The 19,861-nt window shown below is 43.9% G+C and overlaps 1 protein-coding gene across 3 annotated transcripts in view; it reads left to right on the top strand.

Moving 5' to 3' along the window:
* Positions 1-19,861, top strand: part of ELF2 (E74 like ETS transcription factor 2) — a 32,532-nt gene that overhangs the window by 9,410 nt on the left and 3,261 nt on the right. Inside the window, exons 1-4 of one of the 3 annotated variants that reach the window (XM_084285477.1) lie at positions 3,074-3,159; positions 12,360-12,473; positions 13,480-13,653; positions 15,669-15,755. In XM_084285477.1, the coding sequence (XP_084141603.1) occupies positions 12,434-12,473; positions 13,480-13,653; positions 15,669-15,755 (301 nt within the window). In that variant the 5' untranslated portion in view covers positions 3,074-3,159; positions 12,360-12,433. Of the gene's footprint in view, positions 1-3,073; positions 3,160-8,130; positions 8,385-12,359; positions 12,474-13,479; positions 13,654-15,668; positions 15,756-19,861 lie in introns of those variants that run through there. The other 2 variants (XM_084285476.1, XM_084285475.1) reach the window with 2 other exon arrangements.

A 19,861-nucleotide genomic window follows, 5' to 3' on the forward strand; every position in this document is an offset into this window, starting at 1 on the left:
GAATACGTGCAATTCCAGTTTACTGGAATGTGTTTTGAATTAAATATGCCAATTAAGAGTTAAATTAATGTAAAGAAAAATGTGTATTTTTAAAAAATTATTTTTGACTATGGTAGTAAAACTTCTGAGGGTAAGGTAAGTGAGAAGTGAGGGTGTTCTTCCCCAGAAGCTGAGTTTTATAAATTAAACTTGTATTTGACAACTGTTAAGTGCTTGTACTTTGATACCTTCTGCATTCAGAGGTGTTACTTTTTAAACGTTAAGTATCCCTCTTCATGTGAGTAAGATTTTGATAAATTGAGGGCTAGGAGAACAACACTCTCAGAATGAAGAGCTACTGCAAATGAACTCAGTTTTTAAGTATCACTTTCTGGCTACAGTAAATTGGTAGAAATTACAGTTAAAAACTCATAGTTCTTCTGTAGGGATCTGTCTTTTAAGCTGTTGTTTGGGGAAATACGTGACTGCTTCCAAGTCTTGATATTTGAAAGTACAGTCTTAAATTTTATGGGTCAGTTTACACAATAATTTGGTGAGTTTGTGGCTGGGATTGTTACGGGGTGTGTCTTGGCTACAGATAGGTTGTATTTATAAATGTCAGAATACCTTTAATATGTCCATAAAAATTTAGTGTAACAGCGTAATAAAATACTGCATTTCATTCAAATGTTTAAAACTTTAATATTCTTGATACAATTATAAAGAAAGTGTGCACAGAAAAGCCAATTTTTAGTGGTGTAGATGAGAAATTTAAAATATAATGATTTTAAAAAATATAAATAGATATTATAGTTTGTGATTCCAAGAGGTCTTTGGGGAGAGATGTAATCCTTTCCTATACATGTACTTCAGCTTCTCATTATTATTTGTACAGTATGTACAATATCGATCCACTGCAATTTTCATGATGCAATTTTATATGACAGTGTGTAATGTTTCCAGATGGAGTTTTTAACTAATGTTGATGAAAACTGCTTGGATTAGACTGTTCCAATGGAGGCAGTCTTGTGGGGCATCATAAAGAATTCTTGACTGTATTTGAAATGACATTTATCCACTTAACATAATACATGTATGTTTGCCAGTATCTCTACTGTTGGCCAGAGGTGGCATATTTATTTATTTATTTATTTATTTTTTGCAACAAGCTGTTTGCAATTCTAATGACTGCTGATTTACATGCTTTATAACTTCACAAAATATTTATTCCAAGAGCCCCAAGCTACTTTGCAGTTAATCTAATCCTCTATAATTTTAGTTCAATGCAACGTTTCTAGCCTTTGGAGATATGAATCAGTGCCCTTTGTGCTAAAAGTAAAGGAGTAACTGAGGTGGTAGCATTTACTTAAGACACTGAAGAGATGATTTGTACTGTGCATTGAGTGGTTTGTTTGTGGCTTGCTGCTCTGTGACTGGATTTGAGACTGTGTACTGCAAGGACCGCCAGTGCTGATCCAAGGCAGAATCAAGTCCTGTAATGTGGTTTTGTATTTAAAAAAAAAAAAAAAAAAAAGTATTTTAAAAACTTACTGTTCATGAAATCATGATTCAAATAGGCTATATAATCATTATAGATAACCATGCCTATAACTAATGATTTTTTTTTAGTTAACTTGAGAGGAGTCTGAAAGGCAAAAAAATATACTTCTTCCAGCCTGTCTCCCACTACTGTCTTGATTCGTGAGTCAAGTATGATTAATTATAATTAATCAGTTAGCTATCAAATTAATCCATTAACTATAATTTTTTTCTCTTTTTTTCTTTTTATTTAAAGAAACAAGAACCACTTAGTGTTTTGAGTTGTATTTTTTCTGTACTGTTCCAGAAAAGCTGCCTGATTGCTTGAAACAGGAAAAATTCTTGATAAAAGTTTTCTAGGAAAAATGAAATACAAGATTTTTGATCTTTCCAAGTGTCTGTATGACATTCTCAATGAAAGTAGTTAGTGCCTTTTTAATGTTTTATAGGTGAAGTGTAAGCCTTAGAAATAGTATTTAAATTTATTTTCTGACGTGTATGATATCACTCTTAGGCGTAATACCTTTAGATTATTGGGGATGAAGTCAACATCTTTAAAAAAAACATCTTTAAATTTTGTTTACTGCAACAGTCCAAGTGTTTGTGTAATAAATAATACATCCTTCTTAATGATTGGTTTATAGTATCCAGGTTTCCTTGGCTTCCATTTCCTGAGAACTTGTCTGTCCTTAAAGTATTTAGCCCTTCAAATCTGTGTTTATTCACCAAAATCTTTGCAGCTAACCTAACACCATAAGGTGCTGTCGTTAAAGAAGCAACCACTCTGAAATTAAGTTTCTGTAGTTCTGTTAATTTGTCATGACACAGAACCCCTACTGTGGATGTGTGTTAGTTAATGGGATAACCTGATCTTTGGGTTTGCCATATGTGCAGTGCTGAAGGTACCACAATTAGGATCTGCTGATCTTACACATGGTTGATTTCTAGTCTTTTAACTGAACAAGGCATTAGATGAGTGTGTAAGTGATAGGATAATCTATTTAAAACTGCCAGGAGTTATCTGGAACTTCATTGTGAGAATTGATTAGTACTTTCTGAACTCTCTTCATACTGATTTTAAGCCTACACCGGTGCTACTTTTTTCTGTATTCCCTCACTTATGATGAATTTGCAAAACCAGTGTTACTTGCTTTTTACAGAACTTGTTGTACAGTAGACAGCTGTTAATCAAATACTGCTGTACGTACAGTAAAACTTTATCCACCTGAGAAGTACACCAACATCATGTTGCCAATATATACCCTGGTTTAATTGGTTCAGTGAATTTAATTTCTTGCATCAATAGTGTTTTTCCTCTAGCTTTTGGTTAATCATCAAAGAGACAAGTATAGGCTTGGGATTTTTCTTTCTCATAACCTTAAGATCAAAGAAGAGGGAACAAAACAACTGCTTTTGAGAAGCTGAGATACCATTTGACTTGTGAAGTGTCCCCACATTTTTGAATTTGATGTTCCATCAGAATTCCTCCTGTGGTATAAGCTGAAATTCTGTTTTAATTCTAAAAATATTATTGCCACAGGGGGGTAGAAGATCTGCAGGAAAATGTGGGGATCTGAAAATGAGCCCCTCCAGGATTACCATCTGATGGAAAAATATTGGGCCACAAAGACAACAATGATGGTACGTTTGTCTATAATCTCTTAATTTTTTTTTTCCCACCAGGAATTTCAGTTGAAGCTATCATGTAAATTGGTAGTCATCCTTAAGGAGGGAGGAGAGGAATAAACAGTGAATTTAGGCTTAACTCCTCCCCTGATTTAAACAAATGCATGTATGAAATGTATATTTTTAAGACAAATCTTCTTTTACAGGGGAAATTTCAGGTTATTACGCTGTTATCAGCATGGGAACTAGTTTTGTGTATCTGCGTAAAGTCTCTAGTTGTTACCTGTTCTGGTTTCTGCTGCTATTTGTCTTTTCTCATTATTATTAAAATTGTTTTCTTCTGACTTCTTTCATGTGAGTGTGAGCCTGTGAACTCTTACGTTTATCTAAGACAAGTTTGCATTGGTTGTTAAATATCACATACTTAGAACTTGACTTTAGAGCTGGTTAAAATCTTACATTTGATTTTTGGCATGCATATGTAGGGGATAACGAAAGCGATGTATCTTTCCTTTTGTCCATACGCTACTTGATTCAACTGCCTTTAGAAAAGATGAATTAACATCCAGCATACGTTTCAGTGGAGCTGACATATCCTATTGATTGAACTTTGTTTCTTTACTCTGATGGCTTGATAAGAATTCTTCAAAGCAGAGAACAGTTTGTCTGTGCTGACTAGAAATCAGAATTTGGAAGTTCTGTGAACTTGGTTAAACTCTCAGCTTAAGCTGGCACCATCTTCATCAAAGAGCTAAGATGAAGCCCATTTGCTAGATAAAAGGAAAAAAAAAAAAAAAAAGATAAAGCTTTGAGTGAAGATGGAGTACTTGCTCTTGGCCAAAAATTTGATGTCTCAAACACATTTGTGGACTAAGAATGTGAGTTAATTTTATACGGTTTTTACACCATGTTGCTACTACACTGGTGTGAGTTCTCACTTGCATGAAATCCATTGCATTTTTGCTAGGTAAATGCCAATGACCGTGAAACAATATGATGCCCCTTCAGTTGCACGTGCTACTTGTAGCATTTAGGCTAGGGGCATGTACATCTGTTCTCAGCAACATTCTTAATTCAGAAACAAAATTTAACTGCAGCTTAAATTTTGTGTCATCCTTGCTGGTGTTTCCTTTTCTGAGAACGTAATGGTAAGAGCTGCACTATGGATGTTAATGTTTTTAGGTAACAGTAACAGACTGGTTGTTGGAAACAGTTCTTTGTAGACTTCGGGTTTCTACCTTGCTGCTTTTTAAGTGCTCCATTTGTGCTGAAAGAACACTGAGACTAAGTATTTGCTTATAAAAACTATTTTAACATACACTTTTCAGGCACATTTTTTTTTTTTTTTTTTGTGGCTGATGAGGCTAACTGAACGTCTTCCTAGAATGGGGTGTTGAATTAGACCTTAGATGTACAGATTTGCACTCCCCTCTACACTCCCAACTCTGGTTCCAACTGGGAGTAAGAAATTGTCAGACGTTACTACAAAGAGTCATTATACTGATCTAAGTTGAACCATTCTGCAGTTTGTATCTTGTAGTTAGAATGCACTGACATGCCAAAACCATCTTGGTGTGAGTGCACAAGTTAGTGGTCTTTATTGATCAAAAATATGATGACAAACTTGAAAGTAATCATTTTTAAAGGTGAACTGCATATTAAAAGGGAGAAGGCAGTTAATAAATTCTAGGATCTGAGTAAAGCCATGTGTATTTACAGGGGCTGAAGTTCCTGCTCAAAGATTCTGTGGATTTACAGAGTAGACGTTTGTTAGTACTAGAGAAGAAGTCTTAGGAATTGTAAATGCTAGGTCTTGAACAGTTGTTGTTCAATGGTGGTTTAGCTCATATGCCAGTCTGTTACCAATCTCAAATGCTGTCAATTTTGCAAACTCTGGTCATGTGCTATGGAAATGCCTGATTTGTGATAGTCTGCTAGACTTCCCTGAAGTTAAAGAATTTAATTATAAGGCAAGGAATTCCATATTTCAGTATTTTTGGGGACAGACAAGTCTTTCTTGTTCTGCACTCAGAAGTGATTGTGCTGGAATTTAGACACTTGTTCTTTTGAACAACTCCTTTCTGTTTGCCTGTGGTACCAGGCATTTGGTATTTGCTGTCCTCAACAGCAGGCTACTTCTGTAGTTGCTGTCCTCAACAGCAGGCTACTTCTGTAGTTGCTAGAGGTGAATTTCTTCAGAATTCTGGGCAAATCTGACTTTTCTGTAACTGTTTGGAAATTGAAGGTGGCCCCTCTGCACTTGGGTCGAGACACTCCTGGAATTGTCAAGTTACCTGAAGCTTTTTAGTTTGGTTGGCATTTGGGTATAGTTCATCTGTCATTTTTTCAATTTCTCATGGTTTTGCTTGTAAGCATTCATGTGGACTGCAGATATCACCCAGTGACAGATTGCTGTCTACCCTTGGCTGTTTAATCAAATGAAGTCAAACCAATTACCTCTCTGAGAATTAATAACTGCTTTATGATAATTGCCTTTTCCGAGCATAGCATTATCATGCTAGAATACAACCGGAATCTTCTGTGGCTAAAAATAGTTAAATAAACATTTTTCTTTCTGGTTCAGTGCTTGCCATCAGTGATGGGCAGTGAAGGAAAAAGGTGTTGTTAGAAGGCTGTAATTTTAGTATTTGAAGTTCCAGAGTTTGTGGAATAGATTCCTGAGGGAAGCTAGACTCCTTTGCCAGAGATGTCTTCCACGTATTTGTCAGAACTGTGGTAGAAAAGGAAATTTTGCCTACAAAACTGGGGGAGAGGAGGCTTTTAATTCCTCTATAGTTGCTGAAGGTGACTTTTCAGGGAAGTTATGGGTAGATGATTCCACTCCCACCAACTTCTGCAGATCTGCTGAAACTTTCCCTTTTTTGTATTTTGAATTTTTATATCAGCTGTCTTGCATGCAATTAGTCTCATTCATTTTATTCTCTTCGGTTGTCTTTCATTTCTTCAGAATAATCTGTATGAAGTTTAACTAGTATGATTTGCAAAGCCAAAGTGAAACTTAGTTCTTTTCATGTGAGCAGTTGTCCGTATCCCTTTGAGTTGATGGGTATTTTACTCCTGCATCCCTACACGTCAGGGGATATAATTCACTCGGACAGTATTCCTGTTGCCCAAGTTACCTATTTGCCAAAAAGTCTGAAGTGAATAGGGATGGAGCTGTGTGTTTGCTGCAAACGCACTTGCTCGTTATCATCTCGAAGTTACTTATAACTTCCAACATTCGTATGTGTAACTTGCATTATTCTAACACTAAAAGCCAATAGTAATAAAAAGATAAGATAACAAACGTATTCCTGCCTGACAAAGAGTGATGCCGTTTCTATACATTTTCTCTACTTGACAACAGAGGAACATCAGTTAATCTGCAATTCCATGTGGTCGTATTACACTGGTGAATATTTCCTGCCTCTTTGGGCCTCTGACTGCTCCTCCAGAGTAGCCTTTGTAGCCCTCTTTATTAGCCTTCTGCCTAGAAAGAAGGCTTTAAAAGAGAGATTAAAAAATTAAGTGCCCATTTATTTTTTGCCCTATGGACCGTGTTTTTCCCCTGAACTGCTAAGATTTAATAGCATGACAAATCAATTGGTATTTAACATAAAATACTGTAAACCATACAGCTTAAACCCGAGGAGCTGCAGAACTTTCAGGGAAAATCACATTCTTCCTTGAAGTCAGTGTTATGCTTGAATGCTTTACTTTGCCTTTACTTGTATATAAGTAAGTTCAGGGCAAAATGATCATTTTGTAGATTTATTGTAGTGGTCTTTACAGTCTCCAAAATGTGTAGGCCTGTATTTTTTCAGCTGATAGGAATCGCTTGGGCATCCATCTCTCTGTGGGATCAGACTGAAGAACTCGAATGATGTGTGCAGCTGTTCTCGGCCATTCCACGTGAATTGGCAAACACCACGCTAAGACTGCTGCGGTAAATAAATGCTGCTTGGAAAACTGGTATTAAGCCAAAAGCTTGATACTTTGTACTCTTTTTCAAATTATTATCATAATTCTTTTCAGATGCATGGTGTTGGTCAAAAATCACGTGTGGGTTCCTTGGAAGTGCTTATTCAAAAAGTTTGTTTTTGTTTTTTATGTTTTATATGTTTTTTTTCCTTCTGTTTTTGTTTTTTGTTTTTGTGTTTCTTTTTTATGCCTTAGGCACAACCTCATTTTACTTGTAGGGGGTAGAGGGAGCAGCTGGGATACCTGCCAGACACTTCATTTTGTGGCTGGAAGTTGCAGCCAGCGATGTCCTTGCTGAATTCCGTGCGGATCAGTAAGGCAACTAAGTGTGAATGCATCTTTTGGAGGGTACAAGGGCGTGAGCTGCTGTTGTCACAGGCCTGGGTCTTCCAAGGTGTGTGGTGGCTCGGTGCACCCTTTGGGTCCATACCTAAGCTGCCCACCTATTTTCAAGGGTATTTCTGGTGCTGTGGACCTAGCTGCTTGCTGAAGAGATGCGCTGGGTAAATGGTGGTTTTTAATGCCGGTAGGTGCCGGGACAGTGACAGGAGCACATGGTTCCATACCGAGCACTGAAATAGCCGGGTTAGCCGCGCTGTTAGCCTAGGGCGCGCTGCGGGAGGCTTCCACTTCACCTCGAGGGATCTTTAACGAAGGGCCGTGAAGTTTGATTGCGCGTTCAGGCGTGTGCCCACGCGGGCTGCCTCCCCTCGTCCTTGGGCTCGTCCCCACCGGAAAAACTCCAGCGGGAGCACACCGCGGGGTCCCCTAGCGGCACTGCTGCGCTCCCCCTCCCTGCAGAGCCCGGGGGCAGAGCAGACACCGCGTGTGCGGGGTGCGCGTTGCGGAGCGGGGCCGCGAGCCCCTCAACCCCGAGCGTGGTTCCTCGGCAGCGCCGGGAGGGGCCCGGGGGGGCCGCAGCGGCTCGGGCTCCCCCCGCGGCGCGGCGCGGCACTTCCTGTCTGGGGCCGGCGGCGGAAGGATCGGCCCCGGCCGCCCCGCAGGAAGCGCTCCCGCTGCCGCCGCCACCGCCGCCGCGGTGCCCGCCCGGCTCTGCCCGGCCCCGCCTGGGAGCGCCACGGCCCCGCCGCGGGGGCGCGCCCCCTCCCCCCCCCCCGCCTTCCTCCTCCTCCTCTTCCGCCGGCCCCGCGCGCGCGCGCGCGCCCGGCGGGCAACGTGAAGGCACTGGGGCAGCGTAAACATGGCGGCGGCCCTGCACGAGGGGCCCACCAACCAGCTCGACCTCCTCATCCGCGCCGGTAAGGGCAGGGCAGGGCACGGCGGGGCTGGGCTGGGCTGGGCAGGGCAGGCGGGGCGGCACCGGGCGAGGGACGCGGCGGCGGCACCGGGCGGGCGGCACCTGCACACGGGCACAGCAGCGGCGGCGGGGCCGCAACCAGGAAGTGCGCGGGGCGCCCGCCCGTCCTGCCGCACCCCCCCCGGGCTGAGCCGGGCGCTCCCGCCGCACGCGTGGGGTCCCCAACCCCCCCCCCCCCTCCCGCCCCGCAACGGAAGCGCCGCGCTCCGCCGGGCCCCCGGTACCGCGGGGGGGGTGTGGGGGGGGGGTGAGGGGGGAGTGCCGGCCGCGCGGCGCCCAATGGGGGGCGGCGGCGGGGCGGCGGGGCGGGGCGGGGCGCGGCGGCGGCCAATGGGAGCGCGGCGGAGCGGCGGCCGCCCGGGGCGCTGGCGGGGCGCGCGCGCGCTCGCGCGGGGCCGGGGGCAGCGCGGTGTAAACACGGAAGTGGCGCCGCGCCGCCACGCGCCGCACGTGGGCACGGCCCGGGGGGGGGGGGGGGTCTGGTGCTGGGTTGGCACAGCCTGGGGAAGGCGCTGAGGGGCCTCCTGCCGAGCGGGGCTTGGGCAACCGCTGTGCCTCCTGAAATGAGCCTGTAAGGTAGCACAGCCAAATGTTAAGCGATTTGTTCGAGCCGAGCAGTTTGTTTTAGCTCGGGGGGTCTTTTATGCCTGCCCACATCACGTTACGAACGCAGTAGGAAATTGGTGACTCAGACGATTTTCAAAAACGTGGTCCCACACGTTGTTCTCGGGTTGGAAACCTTCTGCCTTGATGGTACCGTGCTCGTGTGCCACAGCCGCGGAGGCACGGAGAGCAGAGCGGGGCTGCTGTGGAGCAGTGCTTGTCTCAGCACAAGCTACAGCAGCTTGAAATGTACCGCACGGTGAATAACCACCAGTGGTTTTCCGTGCTGGTGCCTCTTCATCAAAGTTGGCGCTTTACTGAGGAACCCTGCTGCCCTGGGTTGCTTTTCTCCCCCGTCCTTCTCACGAGAAGTGCTACCAAGGCTTGTGGCACATGTCGTTTGGTCAAGCATGCTTTATCTGGTCCTCTTCAGGAACAGCCTCCCGGCTTCTGCTTGTCCCATCCACTCTCTGTGAACCTGTGCCCTCACTTCATCCTTGGTTCTTCTTTTCTAGCTCTATTTTTTACCTCCTGATGGAGTACTTGGACTCGCTGCCATCTATTAATTAGACACTTTCTAGAGTGGCAAAAAGGTACTTTATGTAAAGCTTGCATTGAGATGTGACTTGCACTGAGATGTGACACGGAGCGTTTCCAGGTGTGTCGGTGCAGTGACGTTGCCTCATCACACCTAAAAACTGTCAGAAAACTCCCTGGGGAGACAAGTGCTTCTGAGCCCCAAACCCTGGGCTGGCTAAAGGAGAAGCTGGCAAGCTCAGAAGACTTCAGACGTGATGGTGGTGCTTATTTTATTGGGTGTTTTCAGAGATGTCTTTTGGCGGCATTAGTTTGTTAACTGCCATGACAGGCAGGCAGCGTGCGCTCTGTTCAGCCACAGGCAGCAGCGTTGCTATTTTTTGCTTGGTATTTGTTAGATGGCAATTTCCACGTAGACCTGGGTAGCTTCTGTTGAGAAGACGTCTGTGAAGTTTGTAATTTCCAATGTTTTCCATTTTCTGACAGCCAGGTAGTGCTCTTTCTATTGGAAATGGGATGGCTACTGAGGGCAAAGGTGGGCTGGCTCCTTTGCTCCCTGGCTTTCTCGCTGTGCAATTGCAGCCTTGGTCCCTGATGCTGGGGGGCTTGCATCTCCTTTCCTCACGGTCTAGCCCCTAATCAGGTTGGCATAATACTGGAAAAGTACAAAGATGGATTTAAGCTACCTTTATCGCCTTGTTCCTGCTCTGTGCCAAGCACCTCGTGGTGCAGCTCACAGATGTTACCTGCAGGAAATACCTTGCAGCTTTGGGCAAAAGCAGAAAAACCTGGGATGCCTGTAAGCAGTTAGGAATGGATGACCTGGGGAAGCCGATTCAGCGCTCTGCCTTGCTGCTGAGACGTGGCAGCTGTGTGAAGCCCGGCGGGTTCAGTACCCGGAGCCGGCACCCAGGCTGCCCCTTACCCCCACGGTAACCTGCAGGAATGGAAATTGAAATTCTTGCTGGGGGAGAGGGTGGTGGAAAAGCTTTGTCGACCTGCTTTAAATCATTTTTTCCATGCTGCAGATTAATAATAGTCTAAACGCTGACTGGGAGTTCCTGGTTTTGGTGTTGGGGTGGCACTGATACAGGTGTAACTGCTGGGCTCTGAAGGCCAGGGCAAAGCGTTGTCCGGCAGGTGAGGGGGAACCAAGTCACCCGTTCGTGTGAGACCCCACCACCTCAGAAAGAAACCTGCAGGCTGAGGGCTTCCTGCAGGTGCTCAGCGCCTGGCCTGGGACACCCCTCAGCTGTATCCTGGGAGAGAGACACTGAGAGCACCCAGGACCTGCAGGGAAAGGGCTCAGGAGCAGGCTGCTGTGCCCATGGATCAGTGTGGGTAATACCGACCCTTTCTGTTGCCAGGATTTGCCATCCCCTCAGGGTAGGCTTTTGTTGTTGGAGCTCAGCCTTATCAGGCGTCTGCTGTTCCAAAAGATAAAGCCCCCTAAATAGCTTGGGGACAGGGCTGTGGCAGAAGCCTCGGTGGGCGGCTGGGATGGTTCAGACCTTTCCTTCACCTGGGATTTTGCATTTAGGTCTCCTCCAGGTTTTGGTCCCGTTATGTGTGTGTTCTGCTGGCTCGTGGGTTTTCCACTTTTGCTTTTAAAGTGGGATATGCTGGGTCTTTTCCCCACATGTGCCTGCACAAATCTCTGTGTGTCTCTAGCGCTTTCCGAAGGCAGAAGCCATGCCAGGAGCGTGGCCCTGCTTCCCCTGAACAGCCGCCAGTTGCTTCTCGGACACTTTCGGTAACGGGATAGGAGCCCTGGAGCTGTCGTGCAGAGCCAGTGCCGAATCCCCTTTCCCTCTCCGAGCCGGAGATAGGTGACCCTGCTCGGCTAAAGATAGAGCAGCCCGGCAGCGGCAGGCAGATTGCCTTACAAGGCTTGGTAACGCAGCGGGGCAGCAGCTGGACGCATACCTTGGTCTGCAGCACCCCGTGCCAGGTGCCTTCGGGGTCCTGCTTCCCCACGTCACCCCGAGGTGAGGAGCTGGCCCGACAGGGATCGGACCCCCTGCGAAGCCTCTTCATTTTCCTTGTGCCCAGCTCCAGCCGTCTGCGCCGCATCGGAGTTTCAATGGTCTCTCTCCAAGTTACTTCAAATTAGCTTTGATTGATTGCTTAGCTTTCAGAAACTTTCTGAACTTGAAAAAAGAGACTTTTACCCTTTTCCCCTATTGCTTAAAAAAACACACTCATAGTCTTTGAATGCTTTTTTTTTTTTTTGTTTTTTTTAACCCTGCTAAGCCCAACTCACAGATATTCTTAACAGCAGGACCCCAAACTGGATATAACTGTTTTGCAAGCTCATTGTGTATTTATACGTATGTTTTTTGTTCAGATAGACTGAAAATCGGGAGAGAGGTGACCTTTATATTGTAATGGGCTAGTAGCTGGAGACGGGATTCCTTTCTTCCTCTGCTGTGCCAGTGTGCAACCATCTTTAGTACAATCTGGTGTATTCTGGTTAAATCAGAGGTAGAAAGCAAATCCCCAAAGTTTGCTGCTGCAAGCTCCTGAACTCCTGATAGATATGGGGAGTTGGCTGTGAACCAGAAATCTCAGCTAAGAAGTGCCGGTAGTGGTGGTTCTTGTCAGTTACTTGTCTCGTGTCTTCCCTGAACATTTCTGTCTGCAGCAAAGTGCAAAGACACCTGGCAATTTGGGGATCTACATGGTTAAGACTGAATAGCATTGCTGTATAGCGATACCTGTAGGCTGCTGTGAGTACTCTGGTCTCATTACACTTTCTTTTTTTTCCTTTTTACAGTGGAAGCATCAGTTCATGGAAGCAATGTACACTGCACAGATAAGACAATTGAAGCCGCAGAGGCCTTGCTTCATATGGAGTCTCCTACCTGCCTGAGAGATGCCAGGAGTCCTGGTATGTCAGCCACAGGTCCTGCTCAGGGAGGGCTTTATTTTTCCCACCTGTTAGTAAAACAATCAAGTTGGGAAACCGGCTTCTGTAGAGACCTATATACTGTTTAAAACATTTTCTTGCTCGTTTCAGTGCTGGTGATTTGAGTTTTTCCACAGTTTTTCCATCCTGTAACAAGCATACTTCCAGGTGGTACCATTCACCTGAGATAAGTTGTTGGGTATAGATACTTGAATAGTAACATGCTTAAAATGAACTTTTCCATCTGAACATCAGGAAACGCTTCTCTGACGTGTGGGTGACAGAGCACTAGCACAGGCTGCCTAGAGAGGTTGTGGAGCCTCCCTCCTTGGAGATCTTCAAAAGCTGCCTGGACGTGGGCCTGGGCGCTTGGCTCTGGGTGTCCCTGCTTGAGCAGGGGGTTGGACCAGGTGGCCTCAGAGGTCCCTTCCGACCTCAGCCATTCTGTGGTTCTGTGGCCATATTTTATGTGGCTAAAATAGAGTTAATTTAAGGGAAGCCTATTTTCATCTGTTCCTCTATTTTAGAAAGACTGAATAAAGTATGTTTCAAAGTGTTACCAGTTTAAAAAAAAATGATTCCTTTAGCTTGATGTTCCTTCCAAAGTTATTTAATCTATGTTGGATGAAATAATGGTTAAACTGAAACCACAAAGCTACAGAATAGGAAACGGAGATTGGGATGCAGTCAGGTCCAGTCCTTAGTTCACTAAGGGTGAGAGATTTTCTAATTTGTTTTGTTTAAAGCTGACTTTAGTTCTAAACGCTATTTCTCTGATAATACTTTGCCTATGCCTAACAGTACTCACAGGTGTGCATGTTTTGGGGATTGATTTTCTACATGATAGTTTGTTGGAATTGAATCTTGCTATACTATTCTACATCTTGCAATACTATTCTACATTTACAGATATATTAAAATAATTGGGTAGAAACTTCATTGGATGCTCTTTTTTTTTTTTTTTTTTTTTTTTTGTCTGTCTTCACAGTGGAAGTTTTTGTCCCTCCTTGTGTGTCAACCCCAGAATTTATCCATGCGGCCATGAGGCCTGATGTAATCACAGAAACTGTGGTGGAGGTATCAACGGAGGAGTCTGAACCAATGGATGCGTCTCCTGTTCCAACATCCCCTGATATCCATGAACCGATGAAAAAGAAAAAAGGTGTGTATGGCTCTTCTGAGCAGCAATCTCAAAATTTATTTCTTACGTGCACAGCCTCGGATGATGCAGTCGATAGGGGTGTAGGTAGGTTAGATTATCTGATTTCTCTGATCAGTTATTAAGATTGATTGAAGTCTGCAATGTGAATTCTTAGAGAATAAGGCTGTGAGAGCAACAGGAAATAGCAAGAAAATATGTTTCACCAAGCCATTCAGGAAGAGAATGTCTTTTCCTATTTAACTGCTCACTGTTTTTTGAGGCTTACAGAGTGAAGGAAGGGTGAAGAAGGATTAAAAGTGGACTTGAGTGGGTAAATGTTGTTTCTCTGAAATACGGATATATTTGGAGAGCAGGTGGTCTCGGCGATCTTCCAATGAAATAGCAGGGAAAAAACATAAATTAGTTTACAAAGTCAGTACAAGATCTTCCTGGCAAGATAAATTCCTTATTAGTCTGATTGGTATGGCTTGGAGAAGACACTGATCATAACAGTAGATGAGGTCTGAGCATTCAGCTGCCAAATGGGGTTGCTCTGAAGGGTTGGCACCTGATAAGGTTTCTCTCTGGACTAGCAGTTTTCTTACAGGCACCAGTATAATTCACTTAGCCACAGAAATGCTTTTTTTTATTAGGGCTTCCAGACACAGACGTGCTAAGATTTGCTTCTAGTTCAGGAAAAAAAAAAAAAAGCCATGTCATGATAAAGTGGTATAAACCTGAGATCTGCAAGTTTGAGATCTGGTGAAAACACATGCGCGTAGCAGACAACAGTAAATGACATAAGCAAGAAAATGATTACTGCTTTTTTGTAGCTGTACATTGGATTTAAACCACTTGTTTATTTTTCATTGTCTGTTTGAATGGTCATTACTGAGCAGATGAAGTTACAGGGTTCTGCTCAGAAAGTTCAGAAACTTTCTGAACAGCATTTTGTATTTCTTCCTATTACGTGGTCTAAATCCCAGCTCTTACATGTGTAAGGTCATTTAGCCGTAGTTACAGAGCTATAACTTATGTCTTCATAATTAATTCCTGTTGAAGTCAGTGTTTAGTGAGGAATATTGTTGATTAGCAAAAGTTAATGCTCGTGTGCCCGAGGGAGGAGAGTTAATTGCTGCTGCTTCCCTTGAACTGAAGGCAGAAGCTTGCACTGTTTACAGTCTGCTGCCCTGAGGTAGGATCCTCTTCCCTGCATGGGCCTGTTTACCTCGAGTGAAAAGGTCACCAGAGTGTAAAAGGATGAAGAAGCCACAGGCCTCGCTGGGAGAGGATTTCCCTGGCACAGGGAACACAGGCAGCTCTAAGCCTGCCGCCTGCTGAGGAGTCCCCCGCTAAGCCGCCTCGGAGCGGTGTGCGGAGGGCAGGAGGCAGAGTGTGGGAGCCCTGCCAGCCTGCTGAGCGCTGGGGCAGCCTCGCACGGGTGCAGGTAAGCCTCCAGAGCTGCCTCCAGCACTGCCCAGAGCTCCTGGCACCAGGGAGGCTGCCGTGGGGGCCATCGCTGCCTTAATGCTCTGCTGGATGCGAATCCTGCACGGCACAACTCCCACGCTGAGCAGAAGCTCGTCTGTAGCTTTTAACGGAGAGATGCAAAGTGGAAGGAAGTGCTTATGGTTTCAGCTGTACAAATTTCTTAGGAAAACTGACGCTCTGGTCAGCACACGCACTAGAGCCTCAGAAACAAAGCAGAAGGAAGGAGGAATAATAGGTTTCAGAGTAAAGCAGACGCTGGACTAAAAACATGCAAGTACATTGAAGATTTACTTCATATGTTTGGTGCGTAGCTCACCTGCCATTACAGCAGCTGAAATTGAGTTAAAGCTGCCTATGAAATAAGCAAGCAAACACTGTATTAAATTGGATGTGCAGTACTAGTAATCTAAGAACGTAAATTTGTACATACCTGTAGCAAGGAAATAGCATAAAAAATGCACAAACTGCTTTTTTAGCAGAGTCAAACTATAAAATAGTTTTATTCTGCATATGATCAATCTTTTTTTTCTGTGTCTTGTGTGCAGCTGGCCGTAAACCGAAGACCCAACAGTCGGCTATTTCAGATGGCTCTCCAGATCTAGGTATCAAGAAGAAGCCTAGAGAAGGCAAAGGTATAGTTTTCCATTTATTAAGTCTTTAGGATCATGAAGTTTATAAGTATTGAATGTCACAGGGAAAGCAGAGATCTTGAAATGTTCGCTGACTGAGTTTGCACTGACTTTGTTAGAGTTTTAACTTCATTTGATGTCTCTGAAGCTGTTTGTACAAGACGTAGCACAAGGCTGTGCGCAACTGTTTTATAAAAGCCCTAGTACACTGTGCAGTTAATAGGCTTTGTGAATTTTCATTTGCTTTGCGTTTATTGCCTCGTGCTGTCTTTTGTGGTTTGCGTTGCCTTGTTGCTAGGCACGTAATTTGTTAAGCTGCCACTGAAAGGCTTGTTCTCCAGCAGAAGCAGCTAATGGGCCTTTGTAATGCTGAGGGTTGGAAATGTGTTCTTAATTGATTCACAAACTTCAGCTGGGAATATGTTGCTTGACTAATAGATTCGGATTGGCTTAAGGGGAAAAACAAATGATGCTATGTTTCTCTGCTGCTTGAGTGAGGGGTTTAGTGTAGAAGGGACACGTGTTTTTTATGTTTTTCATGACAAACAGTCATTTTGTGGTATGTAAGCCCTGGCTCTTTGCCCAGCGGTCAGACAGGCTGGTGCACCTGCTCACAGGTTACCTCTCAGTTGCAGTACAGTGCATCAGCTCTTACCCTGGCTGAAGAAGATGGATCTGGTTCCCACTAAACGCTGCTTTGAGATTTTGCTGCAGCAGACAGATTTTAGTGGTTTTCAGAAGCAGCGTGCTAGCTGAAGGACTGTGCAGCTGTCAATATGGGAGATATATAGATGGATATAGATTAGATAGAGATTTCTTTGAGAGCACGATCTCTGCTGTTCACATAATTCCTTATCTGGGTACAGCTTCTGAGTTGTCATGCTTGTGAGCTAAGGAAGAACGGACACTAGCTCATGAAAACCAGTACAGAAAGTAGTTCAACTTCTGCATTGCCCACTGTTGTTGGCTTTGGTCTTGGCTGTAGCAGCGGACCTGAATGAAGGGCACAGATCCTTACGTTTGCTGTGCCTAAAAGTACATGCTTTGATTTTTATTTTCATATTTTTTTTTTTAGTGTTCTTAAAGCCTTCTTTGTAATTCTGATTTTGCTATTAGAACTTTCTGTTATTTCGGAGTACTTGTGAACTGCTTGGTTCCTAGTTCGCTGCACAAATTACTTTGAGAAAGGAGGCCTGTGTTTCTGTCCGGTCCAGTCTTTGTCTCTACTGGTGATTTCTTTCTCTAGCTGTTCTGTTTTATGAAGTGCGAGATGTGACTACTTTTTGATAAATTTCTGTGGACCGTTGTAATATGTGTTGTTCTTATTCCATTCTCATTTTACTCTAGAGCTGGCATAAAATACATTTGCTTTCTTAATGTAGGATAACTTGATGTCCTGCAAAATAGTTTGTTACTTTTTTTTTTTTTTTTTTTTTTTACTATTTATTTCAAAAAAAATGGCTTGCAAATGTAGGCTATTTTACATGTAGCATGTTTTAGGAAAGCCCAGGAATTATTCCTAGCGCTGGTTACTGTCAACAGAGTTAAATCGAGGAGGAGGAGGACAGCTGGTTGTGCACAGTTGGAAAGGGGATCTCTCGTTGTCTGTAGGCACTCTTTCCTGTGCGTTCCTGATGCTCTCTGGTGCAAAGTGAAGCAGCTGTAAATATGATTTAATTGCCCCCTTCACTTTATTATACAGGAAGAACTGAAGACTATTTATTTATTCAGTGGCATAAAAGTACTATTATTTGTCTTCACTTACAGGATTGGCAGTTTAGGTCTAATTTCTCTTCTCTTACTTTGTTTTTTCCTTTGCTTAAATACTCTTTAAGTGTAGTAGCTAGCATAAAGCTGCAGGAGATTTTTCCTTCCATTGGAGGAAGCAAAACAGGCCTTGGGCCTCCCCTCGTAGATGCTGGTACGAATGTGACAGTTTGTCGCTGCACATGATGCCTTGTGTTAGTCGCATACTTTCTGGCTATTAATCCTTCTATTTCGAGACTGTGGCTGACGTTCTTAAATAGCTGGCAGTTGTAATGATCAGCCAGCCACAAAAATGTCTTTCATTGTGCAAAATCTGCTCCATATGAAGCTAAGGCAGACAGGTAATGATCGTGTCTGGCTCAGTGCCTGCTTCTAGTATTGGTGAGCCGGGGACCTTGTAGGAGTGGAGGTGAGAACTGCGTGCTCTTACAGGAGACTTCTCTCTCCTTAGCCACGTGCAGTACGCGTTCACTTCTACGAGGCTGGGCTTCCAGATGCTTAAGAGTGGCCCAAATGTAAACTTGCTCAGATGATATGTTCTACAGCCATGTCTTCCTCTTCCTCAGGGGTCTGTAGGCTTGGATTCCTAGTATTAGGGAAGTAATCGTTCTAGGGAAAAAGGGTTTAAAAAATGATTCAAAATTAAACATTTCTAAAATTAGCTTTTGTGTTAAATGCATTGCAGCTACAGTTGGCAGAGCAGGATGCCTGTGGTATTGCTGGAACTTACTGGCATAGCAGAGTGCTTCTGGGTAGTGTAACTATCCCACAGCCTTCCTGTGGAAAGAAATTACTTAGGTCAGTAACGAGTACGAGGGAAAAGAAAAAAAACTGTTGAGTCAGCAGCACTGTTCCAGCAGAAAAATTAGGCACTTCAGGGAATGACTTCTCTTGAAGTTCATGTTTGCTTCCTAATGCTGTGGCCCACTTTTGTTTCTGCAAAGAATCTATTGCAGACTCCTACAGGATTTGTTGGTGAACCCAGGAATTCTGTTTCTGAGGAGCTAAAAGGGGGAGAATAAAGGATTAATTCCAAGGAATATGCTGCAAGTTATTACGTTTTCGCTAGTAAAAGTCTTCCTGGTGTGAGAGCTTACTGGTCATTTGTTGTATGCAGTTTGTCAAAATTACCCTTCCTGTACCTAAAATAGAGCATTAAGTTTATCTGGGATGTTTCCAGGATTCTGGAGTTTTCTTCTTGATTCTTTTTCTTATATAGATCCTATTGGGATTTCTCTGAAATTGACAGCAGAAGCTGGATTTTGATAGCTCTTGACTCAGTACTTGCTGTTTATTGGAGAACTTAATAAAATACATTTATTGTCCGTCTCTGAGGTGGTCATCCAGAAGATGAAAATTACAGTTTTTTTCTCCTTTGAGGTCTTTCAAAGACACCTAATTACTTGGAGTCTGCAACAGTGGTCCTTATCCCATCTTAGTGCATATTTAGTTGTCTTCAGCATGGCATAACAAATGCTATGCTGGGCCACTAAATTTCAGGTGTTATTGACCTTTTGCACACACACACAAAAATACTTTAATGTGTTTATTTTTGGCCTGTGGCACCTGCTGGGGTTTGGAAGCATGATGGAGAGAATTGGGATTACCATTCTGAGGTGGTTGTTCTTGTAACTCTGGATTGTTTCAGCAGTCTTCTCCAAATAGGAATGTGAAATAGGAATGTGATCTGTGTGGTGTTTTTGTTTTGTTTTTTGTTTTTTCTCCCCCCACCCCTTTTCCTAGGTGTAATTGGTATAGTCAGTGTCCAGACAACCCCCATATTATGTTTTATGCCATTCTGATAGTCATCATCCTGAACCCTGTTTTGGGGCTTCTCTAGTGAAAATTGTACAGCCCTATAATACTTCAGAAGTCTGTTTGTTTCTTCTTCTGTAGGCTGACTTCCTTCTGTACCCCCCAAATTACTGAAAGGTCCGTGGCATTTCAGCCCTGTGAATACTTGTGGGGAGTAGTGGGACAGGCTTTGCACCTAGCAGAGCATTGGTCACTCTGCGGGGTAGATTTGGGTCAGGATGTGGGGCTGTCAGCAACAGTTGTGAGAGCTCCTTTGGTGCTGAAGTCCCGCACAAGAAAGCAGGAAGATCCTGGGCAGGAGGTTATGGCCCTATCGCAGTTTGAGATGTTTTATTATTGAAGGTTGTACGCCTTTAAAAATAGATTTATTTATATCTTCCCTTCCGTCCTTCAGCATCGTAAAATGCACTGGTATTTCCATTCCCTGCTTAAGAAAATAGAAGAAAATTACGAGCTCTCTTCCCCTGTGTTGAGCAGCTGTAGGTTCTAGTGACTTGGAGCACTCTCACACTTTTTTTTTTTCCTCA

The sequence above is a fragment of the Netta rufina genome, assembly GCF_964035555.1.
Source record: "Netta rufina genome assembly, chromosome: 4".
Lineage (NCBI taxonomy): Eukaryota > Metazoa > Chordata > Aves > Anseriformes > Anatidae > Netta > Netta rufina.